This window comes from Apium graveolens, chromosome 5, assembly GCF_009905375.1.
Source record: "Apium graveolens cultivar Ventura chromosome 5, ASM990537v1, whole genome shotgun sequence".
NCBI classification, from domain to species: Eukaryota; Viridiplantae; Streptophyta; class Magnoliopsida; order Apiales; family Apiaceae; genus Apium; species Apium graveolens.
The window spans coordinates 60,953,614-60,964,872 of record NC_133651.1 but is presented as its reverse complement, the minus strand read 5'-3'; the positions used below and the strand labels follow the sequence as shown (position 1 = coordinate 60,964,872).

General features: G+C 40.0%; 1 protein-coding gene and 1 non-coding gene across 2 annotated transcripts; one reads left to right on the top strand and one right to left on the bottom strand.

Moving 5' to 3' along the window:
• Positions 1 to 601: 601 nt before the first annotated feature.
• LOC141662522 (small nucleolar RNA R71) lies at positions 602 to 708 on the bottom strand. Its single transcript, XR_012550634.1, has one exon. It is a non-coding gene; the product is annotated as a small nucleolar RNA R71 (small nucleolar RNA).
• A 9,313-nt stretch (positions 709 to 10,021) lies between these two features.
• On the top strand, positions 10,022 to 11,255 carry LOC141660113 (uncharacterized). Its single transcript, XM_074467076.1, has 2 exons — positions 10,022 to 10,293; positions 10,358 to 11,255. The coding sequence occupies exons 1-2, from the start codon at positions 10,022 to 10,024 to the stop codon at positions 11,253 to 11,255; spliced, it is 1,170 nt and encodes a 389-aa protein (XP_074323177.1).
• Positions 11,256 to 11,259: the final 4 nt, after the last annotated feature.

The following is an 11,259-nucleotide window of genomic DNA, read 5'->3' as shown; positions in this document are numbered from 1 at the left end:
CATTAGGACTCAGTGATTAGGACGTAGTAGTTAATTACTCTTTTCGGTTGTGTTTCAGGTACTTTAGCAAGCATTTATGCAAACTCGTTCTCGTGCTCGCAAGAGGACCATATATACAGCTGAGGAGAAAGACGAAGTTCTTGATACTCCAGAGAAGTTAGATTTTGAGGATTCGGATTCAGAAACTGAGCAGAAAGAATCAGTAAATATGGGAGATCGTATTGTTCAAGCTGATCCAGCTCTTATGGATTTTTCTCGGCCTAAAATTGATGACATTCAGTCAAGCATCCTTCATCCGGCTATTCAAGCTAACACCTTTGAAATCAAGCCGGGCACTATTCAGATGGTGCAGAATTCTGTTTCTTTTGGAGGAGCGGCAACTGAAGACCCCAACATGCACATAAGGAATTTTGTCGAGATCTGCAGCACTTTTAAGTATAATGGCGTGACTGATGAGGCTATCAAGTTGAGGCTTTTCCCATTCTCACTGAGGGATAAGGCTAAAGACTGGTTACATTCTGAACCAGCTGGGTCCATCACTACGTGGCAAGATCTTGCGCAAAAGTTTCTGGTGAAGTTTTATCCAATGGCAAAGACTGCTGCTATGAGGAGTGCTCTTACTCAGTTTGCGCAGCAACCTACAGAATCTATGTGCGAGGCTTGGGAACGCTACAAGGAAATGTTGAGAAAATGTCCACATCATGGAATGCCGGATTGGATGGTAATCACTGGTTTTTATAATGGTTTGGGGGCCCAATCTCGGCCCATGCTCGATGCAGCAGCTGGAGGAGCCTTATGGGCTAAAAGCTATACTGAGGCGTATAATCTTATAGAGACAATGGCTGCAAACGAGCATCAAAACCCAACTCAGAGGATGACGTCAGGCAAGGCCGCAGGTATTCTGGAAGTTGATGCAGCCACCGCTATTGCAGCCCAGCTCCAAGCGCTATCAATGAAGGTTGATTCTCTGGCTACGTATGGAGTTAATCAAATAGCTATGGTTTGTGAGCTTTGTGCAGGTTCTCATGCTACGGATCAGTGTTCTCTTGTCAACGAATCTGTTCAGTATGTGAATAATTATCAGCGACAACAGCAGCCTGTGCCAGCGACCTATCATCCTAACAACAGAAATTATCCAAATTTCAGCTGGGGAAATAATCAGAATGCTATTCAGCCACCATATCAGCAAGGAGTGAGTAAACAGTTTAACCCACCTGGATTCCAGCAACCACAGCAGTATGCTACAAGGCAATCATATCCTCAACAGGGAAGTGCAGCTGCACCTACTAGTGCTGATTTTGAGGAACTTAAGCTGTTGTGCAAGAGTCAGGCGGTTTCTATCAAGACCTTGGAAAATCAAATCGGTCAATTAGCCAATGCAGTGCTCAATCGTCAACCTGGCACTCTTCCCAGTGACACGGAAGTACCAGGCAGGAAGGAAGCTAAAGAGCAAGTCAAGGCTATTACCTTAAGGTCTGGAAAAGTAGCTGATGCTGAAAAGGCAAAAGAAGTCGAAGCTGAAGTTAGAGATGAAGAATCTAAGCAAAAGGAGAAAGTGGCGGAACCAAAGAAGACTACTGTTAAACACACTCTGCCTGAGGCTAATACAGGGGAGAAACAACTCTATCCTCCACCACCTTTTCCTAAGAGATTGCAGCAACAAAAGCTGGATAGACAGTTCGGGAAGTTTCTGGAGGTGTTCAAGAAACTTCACATCAATATACCTTTCGCTGAGGCTCTGGAACAAATGCCTAGTTATGCGAAGTTTATGAAGACTATTCTTTCAAGGAAGGTGAAACTGGATGACCTTGAAACCGTTGCTCTCACGGAAGAATGCAGCGCTGTTCTGCAGCAAAAGTTACCACCAAAACTGAAAGATCCAGGAAGCTTCACCATTCCTTGCACCATTGGCAGTCTAACTTTTGACAAGTGCCTTTGTGATTTGGGAGCAAGCATTAATCTGATGCCCTTGTCGATCTTTAAAAAGCTGGATCTGCCTGATCCAAAACCCACATACATGTCGCTACAATTGGCGGACCGTTCCATTACTTACCCAAGGGGCATAGTTGAGGATGTGCTCGTCAAGGTGGATAAGCTCTTCTTTTCTGCAGATTTTGTTATTCTGGATTTTGAGGAAGATAAGAAGATTCCCATAATCTTGGGGAGGCCTTTCTTGGCTACTGGCCGTACCTTGATAGATGTGCAAAAAGGGGAACTTACTATGCGGGTCCAAGATCAGGATGTGACCTTCAACGTATTCAAGGCAATGAAATTCCCTACAGAAGATGAGGAGTGTTTAAAAGTGGATGTGATTGATTCCGCAGTTACTTCGGAACTCGATCACATGCTAATGTCTGATGCATTGGAAAAGGCCTTAGTGGGGGATTTTGACAGCGATGATGAAGATAGCAACGAGCAATTACAATATCTGAACGCTTCTCCATGGAAGCGAAAGCTCGAAATACCATTTGAATCTCTTGGTACTTCTGACCTTAAGAATGCTGAAGGGAAGCTCAAACCATCAATAGAGGAAGCACCTACCTTGGAGCTCAACCCATTACCTGAACACTTGAGGTATGCTTTTTTAGGTGATTCATCTACGTTACCTGTTATTATTTCAGCTGACCTTTCAGGTAGTGAGGAAGACAAGCTCTTAAGGATTTTAAGAGAATTCAAATCGGCTATAGGATGGACCATAGCAGACATCAAGGGGATAAGTCCTTCATATTGTATGCATAAAATTCTGTTAGAGGAAGGTAGTAAGCCAACTGTGGAACAGCAGCGAAGACTGAACCCGATCATGAAGGAGGTGGTGAAGAAAGAAATTCTGAAATGGCTAGATGCAGGCATCATTTATCCTATTTCTGGCAGCTCGTGGGTGAGCCCCATGCAATGTGTACCTAAGAAAGGAGGTATCACTGTGGTTGCAAATGAAAAGAATGAGCTCATCCCTACTCGAACAGTTACAGGATGGAGAGTATGCATGGATTATAGAAAATTGAACAAAGCCACAAGGAAGGATCACTTCCCTCTCCCATTCATTGATCAAATGCTTGACAGATTGGCAGGACATGAGTATTTTTGTCTTCTGGATGGTTATTCCGGGTATAATCAGATTTGTATTGCACCAGAGGATCAGGAAAAGACTACCTTCACTTGTCCATTTGGCACATTTGCTTTTCGTAGAGTTTCGTTTGGGTTATGTGGCGCCCCGGCCACCTTTCAGAGATGTATGATGGCTATATTCTCTGACATGATTGGAAATAACGTCGAAGTGTTCATGGATGACTTCTCCGTCATTGGACACTCATATGATGAATGTTTGAATAATCTGCGCGCCGTACTCAAAAGATGCGTGGAAACTAATTTGGTGCTTAATTGGGAGAAATGTCATTTTATGGTGCGTGAAGGCATTATCCTTGGGCATAAGGTCTCTAGCAAAGGTCTGGAGGTGGACAAGGCCAAGGTAGGATTCATTGAAAATCTTCCCCCACCTAATTCGGTGAAAGGAATCCGTAGTTTTCTCGGTCATGCGGGTTTTTATCGGCGATTCATCAAGGACTTTTCAAAGATATCTAAGCCGTTGTGCAATTTACTTGAGAAAGATGTGCCTTTTAAATTTGATGATGAATGTTTGGCAGCATTCAAGACTCTCAAGGAGAGTTTGATCACGGCACCAGTTATTACAGCACCAGATTGGACAGAACCGTTTGAGATGATGTGTGATGCGAGTGACTATGCGGTAGGTGCAGTTCTGGGACAGCGCAAGAAAAATCTCTTCCATGTGGTCTACTATGCGAGTAAGACTTTAAATGGGGCCCAATTAAACTACACCACTACTGAGAAGGAGCTTTTGGCTATAGTCTTTGGCTTTGATAAATTTCAATCTTATCTGCTTGGTACGAAAGTAACAGTATTCACTGATCATGCAGCTATTCGCTATCTGGTTTCTAAGAAGGATTCGAAGCCGAGACTCATTCGTTGGGTGCTTTTACTTCAGGAATTTGAGTTAGAGATCAAAGATAGAAAAGGTACCGAGAATCAAGTAGCTGACCATCTCTCTAGGTTGGAGAATCCCGATTCTACTTCACAAGATAGGACGTTAATTAATGAATCTTTTCCGGATGAGCAGTTGTTTGCAATTCAGGAGGAAGAACCATGGTTTGCAGATATTGTAAACTATCTTGTCAGCAATATAATGCCGCTTAATTTGACATCCGCTCAAAAGAAGAAGTTTCTGCATGAGGTGAAGTGGTATATGTGGGATGAACCATATTTGTTTAGATAGGGAGCTGATCAGATCATCAGGAGATGTATCCCGTTCTGTGAGACGGAGGGGATATTACGAGACTGCCATTCCACGGTTTATGGTGGACACTATGAGGTGAGAAGACGGCAGCTCGTATTCTGCAAGCAGGTTTTTTCTGGCCTACTTTGTTCAAGGATGCTCATCAGTTTGTTTTAAGGTGTGATCGTTGCCAAAGAGTGGGAAATTTGTCAAGGAAGGATGAGATGCCATTAAATGTGATGCTTGAAGTCGAGGTCTTTGATGTGTGGGGAATCGATTTCATGGGGCCTTTTATCGCGTCTTGCAATAATCAGTACATCTTGCTGGCAGTCGATTATGTCTCAAAATGGGTCGAAGTTAAAGCTTTACCGACAAATGATGCAAAGGTAGTACTAAATTTTCTTCATAAGCAAATTTTCACAAGGTTTGGAACGCCTCGGGTAATCATAAGTGATGAAGGATCGCATTTTTGACTTATTTACTCTTGTGACGTACTCTGTTTTAATATAATTAGTTTAGTTATTATTTTCTTGTGTTGTTTATCATGATTTCATATGAACCCATGATGGCGATAAGTTCTATTATGGGCTAATCGTGATCATGGGGTTGCAACGGATTTATTATGGAATTCTTTAGTTAATTGTTTAATACTTTAGTGTGTGATTATTGCATGATATCTAGTATTGGTTGTGCGTATTCGTCTTATGTGCGTCGCGAACATATAAGATAGGGTGTTAATCTCTTGTGAAGCGACGGTGGATCTTGAGATTTAGAACTTGCCATGCTAGCATAGGTTCATGTACGTTGTGCATGATTAGTGGGTAACTCTAACAGTTTTATTTGCCCTATGTAATCAAAAGGAATAACTTGTGCTTAAATCGTTATGTTGTCAATTTCTGTAGACATATAGGAACTCAACATAATTGATGACTATTCAACTTCTATCTTAATTGTGGATGTTTGGTAGAATGGTATTAGTACAATGAAAGTTGGCTTTTATCAGTTCCGTGTTATTCGATTAATATCATCATTGTCACATGCTAAAGGTAATAACAATGGCTATAAAAGGAAGTAATAATGAAGTTGTGATCTCATGAGTGTTTTATTATTGATAAATTGAAGTGTTAGTTAAGTGGTTAATTAAGTAGTTAATTATAATTAATATTTAATCAACAATTTTAAGTGTTATCTTAACATTGAGAAGTAATCATACATTGGTGAGTGAGTTTAATTAGACAATAACTTAGTCTGAGTCTCTGAGGGAACGAACTAGAAAGTATTCTATATTACTTGCGAACGCGTATACTTGCGTGAATATTAGTGCATGTTTTCGCCCTAACAGTGGTTCGGGTTAGAATAAAAATAGGGTTATAATAGTATATTTATAGGCAAAATTTTCAGCTGAAATTTTCCCATAAATATTATTATTATTATCCCATTTATTATTCTCATTAATAATTAAAACACCTTTTAATTATTAATCCTTTTTCTAAACACTTTAGAAATAATTCTCTCTCTTGATTTAATTTCTAAAAAATTAAATCCTTAATTAATAATATTAAGAACTTTTCTTAATTAATTTATAATCAATTAAATCTCATTTAATAAATTATTAAATTTGCCAATTAATTATTTATTTCACAAATAAATAATTATTAGCCATTATTAATTAATTCCTCCACCATTAAATCATTCTATTTTTATGGTGTGACCCTGTAGGTTCAATATTAAGCCGGTAGTAGTAATAAATAATAATAAAACTATTTTATCATTATTTATATAAATTCTCTAATTTATTAAATATGATTAATTAATTAATCACATTTATTCTACATCGTGAGGGATACTTCTCAGCATATCGCGACTATCCGGATAATATGAATTCACTGCTTAGAATACCAAGAACCTATTCAGTGAATAGTTACCGTACAATAAACTCCTTCTACCCTACAATGTCCCGATTAAATACAAGGCATGGATCTCGTGTCAAGCCTATCTAATTTAATCACTTGCTTACCATTTACTATGCTTAGTTCTATGCAAATTAGAAACTCCTTTCTAATTTCATTCACTCTGGCTAGAGATTCCTGAACTTGCATAAGTGGATCAGCCTTGAACATTCGCTTCCTTCACTGGAAGGGGTAGATCCTTTATTGATCATACACTATCTTCGTGTACAAATTTCTATACCCAGTAGAGCCCTAATAATTGTCCCTAGAGACTAAGAACTAAACCTAAACATAGTTCAGTGTACACAAGATGACTATGATGACCTCAAGTCTAAGGATACTTGTACAACTATCACTATGTGAACAATTGCTGACACGTGAGTGAACTCCATCAGTTGTTCAGTTGGGCGAGTCATGTTCAGTGAACTTATTCTATAATAAGCACCTACATACTAGCTATAGTGTCACCACACAAATGTCTATGAGAACAGACATCCTTCATAATGAAGCAAGCATAGTATGTACCGATCTTTGCGGATTATTAATTACCAGTTAGTAATCCTATGATCAGGAACTATTTAAGTTTAGAGTTATCTTCTTTTAGGTCTCACTATTATGATCTCATCATAATCCATAAAAGCTTTACTCTAAACTATGGTATATCTTATTTAAACACTTAAATAGATAGAGCCCGTAATAAAAATAAAACAAGTCTTTTATTAATATCAATGAAATCAAAACAGATTACACAGGAAGTTATTCCTAAATCCTAATACATGATTGGACTTAGGACATATTCCTTTCAACTATACGAAATACACTACAGCACGTGAATGATGAATTATTAGCAATTTGAAAGTGTCATGAATAGTCTAATGCTTGGCTGCATTACTTTCATCAATGACTTTTACTGTAGCAAGAAGATAAGGTATGGTGGATAGCCTGCAAAAAACCAATGAAACAGTATTTGACATGACATAAAGTTATGCAACACTGCATCTCATTATTGGGAAGCATAAAGAGCTGTATCTTTGCAACTACTTTTATGTTATAAATAGACTGTGTTATACCCCTCGTGATATTTAAATTCCACGATATAGTAACAACAACATAATGAGTTATACCCCTGGTGATATTAACCGAGCAATTGGTAGGAAATGGTTTTGTGATGACAATTTTAGGTACTCAATGGATCCGAATGAACGTTACGCAGGAAGTTCAATAATCACGATGCAGAGGGAATGGAAATGGTGTGTTGGATGTCTCAACAGTTGTATGGGCCAATGTGTCCAGGAAGGAGTGCGAATACCAAAACAACGTGCCATACACATGTAGCGAGACACGCCTCATGAGCTGGAATTAGCATTGTTTCGTGCTAGAGAGGATGAGAATCGAATGAGGATGCGCTTAAACCGTAAAGACCTACGAAGAAGAAGTAAGGAGTATGTTGAAGACGGCGACCTCCACACTGCAATGATGTATCATCATTTCGCTATAGGTCCTGATTATTTTTCTGATTATTTTTTGTCTAACGATGAGTAAGGCAATTACTTATGCCAAGTCAATTCGGTGTAAGACATAATTATTAATCACATACTCAAATAAAATTAAACAAAAAAAAACATAGACAACATAATACAACATTTGCTTTTGTTGTAAATTTCAAGAATCTTATTTTCTCTTTCATATCTTCCAAATGGGACAAAAATAGTAGATTTATCTTTAACAAAAATCCTATCGGAAATTTCCATTGGATAGAATCAATAATGCATTCCTATCCGAATTCACAAAATGTTTAGCTATCTCTAGCCTACAGCTTCTATTCCTATTTATATGTGTCCTCCTACATTGCATGTATTCAAAACATACTGCAATTCTAAGTTCCTAAATCTTTAGCAAAATAATATTGTTCATACTTGTAGAACACTCCTCTATCGAATAAGGTATGTCATCATTACAAGTATGTTTGTTTACATGTACAGTCTTTACTTTGGTTTCCTAACTGTTAATGTTCTCTTCAACGCAGGGAAATGGAAGGCCACGTGAACGTCAATTTTTTTTGGGGTGGAGTAGTTATTCGAGATGGTAGTAATATCAACTACTCTATCGATCCAAAAAAATGATGTTTATTAGGTTTGGTACCACTTACGATGAGCTTAAAAGTGTCGTGTATAATTTAATGAACATTAGTTCGTATCAATGGAATTTAAAATTTAGTTTGAAGTATTCATATCTTGGTCAGTACAACCTAGTTAAAGGTTTTTATCAAATGGATATTTTATGTGATGATGATGTTACACGCATGTTAAATGTTCCTGCCATGTTGCTAAACGTTCAAGGAGATGTTTCTTTGTTCATCAAAACAGAAGAAATTATTGTTGATGACCTGTACTCATTCCAACATAATTTCGGGTCACAACCAACATCAACAACATACGGTGGTGATGTACAACCACTGTGGTCAAATATACTTTTTGATCAAGGTGTAGGGTATGGAGGGAGGAGTACTCAACATGGTGGAGGGTCTGGTAGGGGGCTAGTGAACATGGTGGACGGTATGAAGGGGTTAGTAGTCAATATGTTGGAGGGTATGGAGGGGGAGTATGCAATATGATGGAGGTTATGGAGGGGGGAGTAGTCAATATGGTGCAGGGTATGGAGGGGGGAGTAGTCAATATGGTGAGGGGCATAGAGGGGGGACTATTGAACATGGTGGAGGTTATGGAGGGTGGAGTAGTCAATATGGTGGAGGGTCTGGAGGGGGGACTACTGAACATGGTAGAGGGTATGGAGGGGAAAGCATTCAATACCGTGGCGGGTTTCAAGGGGGCTAGTTATGAAAGTGATGTGGTGGGAAGAGGTTCAGGTCAGTGGTTAGCCCTGCTGGCAGATGAAGTTGTAGCCAATTCATCAAGTGAGGAGAACTTTCACCTTCACGATGATGACGACGAGGAATATTCTGCCACCGAAGATGGTGAAGGACATTCAGAGAGAAATGAAGAAATTTCCAATACATTTCCGGTAGTTGGAGAAGAACATCATGTTCTAAGGGTTCCATGGTTTCGCACAGAGCAATACACTCCACCAATCATAGATAACCCTAATGATATATATGCTGATGAAGACCTCGACAAGGGGGAACTGGGTGAGGGAATGTGTTATCGTGACAAAGCAACGCTCTTGGGAGCAGTGAGGCGTGCACATATTAACACTGATCGTACATATAAAACTACAAGGAGTAACAAAGAACAGCTCATTGTACAGTGCCGGGCTGAGGGGTGTAACTGGAGGATGAGGGCTGCTTTCATGCATGATTCCGGGTACTGGGGGATTAATGTTAATAGAGAGGAATACAAATGCATGGTCGATCAGCCGTTATAAGATCACAAGAAGTTATCTGCAATGATGATTGCGCAGATTGTAAAACCACTTGTAAGTAAATCTTTAGCAAATTCCACTTATTAAGGCCGAATTTTTTTTGACATTTACTGTTTTATGTGAAACAGGTAATAGATACACCAGAAATTCCCATTAAAACCATTCTCCCGCTGATCAACAACGAGCACAACCATATAGTGGGGTACAAGAAAGCGTGGAGAGGGAAGTAAATAGCAATTGAGGAAGTGTATGGAGTTGGGCTACAACATACCAAGCTCTACCCATCTTCCTGGCAGCCATTATGAAGACAAATCCTGGAACCATTGCTGAGATCGATGCTGTCCCTCATGCTAAGGAACGAGGCACGTCCGTCTGCAAGTGAATTTTTTGGTCTTTAAAGGCAATGATGGACATGTGGCAACATGCACGTCCTGTGATTTCAATAGATGGGACATTCTTGAAAGGAAGATATAGGGGCAAGCTGCTTATTGCTATGGGTGTTGATTCGAACAACCACCCGTTCCCTCTCTGTATGGCTTGGTTGATGAGGAGACGTACGAGAACTGGTCTTGGTTTTTGCAGCGTCTTCGAAGACATGTCTGTCGGCAACGGACCGACATCTGCATCATTTATGACCGTGCAGCCATCATTATCTCCCCCTACGAGACCCTCAGAACGGTTTTGCTGAGCCACTCGACATCCATAGGTTCTGTCTCCTCCATGTAAGAAGTAACTTTTGCAGTCATCACCCAGGTGGTGAACTAAAAAAATTAATGTGGAAAGCTGGAAGAACCACACAAGTCTCAAAGCACGACGTATATATGTCAAGGATTGGTGAAATTTCCCCCACCGCCCTACAATATCTTGCTACAATACCCGTGGAGAGGTGGACACTTTCCCACGATAGTGGTGTTCGCTACGGTCAAACAACCACAAATATGCTTGAGGGCTTCAACGACAACATAATGAGGGCTCATTTTCTTCCAGTAACGGCAATGATGGAGTACCTCTTCTACAAGGCGGTCACAATTGTAGAAAAACATCGAAACATAGTGGATGACGGTCTACAAGAGGGGCAACAGTTATGTGCACGTTCCGCCGCTATGTTAGCAAAAATTCGGAGGAAGGCAACAGGACATACGGTTATTACTTTCCATCATCTCCGCGGGATTATGAAAATACTAACACATCAGTACACAACTGCTAAGGGAACGGTTAAGGGAGGTAAAACCCAGGTTGTCAACCTCAATGACCGTACGTGCACCTGTGGAAAATGGGCGACCCATCATATGTTGTGCTCCCATGCAATGGCAGGTTGTATAACACATGAATTGAGTTGGGAGCATGTAATCGAAAATTTCCATAAGAACCAAACAATGCAGGACTTGTACAGGCCAATAATTTATCCGTTGGAACCAACTCAATACTGGAACTACGACTTACCCGTACCTTGGCAGGGGTATGGAAAGTTAGTGCCGGAAGAGTCCTTGAAAAAGCTAAAGAAAAAGCACGGGGATAAGGGACAATCGATGCGGATCCGAACGGAGATTAATGGTCCGCGGTCTGGAAAGAAATGTAGTGTATGTAACCAAGAAAGTCACACCAAGCGTAGTAAGAAATGCTCAGGGCGCCCACACTGAAACA

What these genes read in the sequence shown, in the direction of transcription:
- LOC141660113 (XM_074467076.1), top strand. Translation starts at nt 10,022, where the DNA reads ATGGACATGTGGCAACATGCACGTCCTGTGATTTCAATAGATGGGACA. An exon ending in CCTACGAGACCCTCAGAACG is followed by an intron (nt 10,294 to 10,357) that starts GTTTTGCTGAGC and finishes TAACTTTTGCAG; the next exon opens with TCATCACCCAGGTGGTGAAC.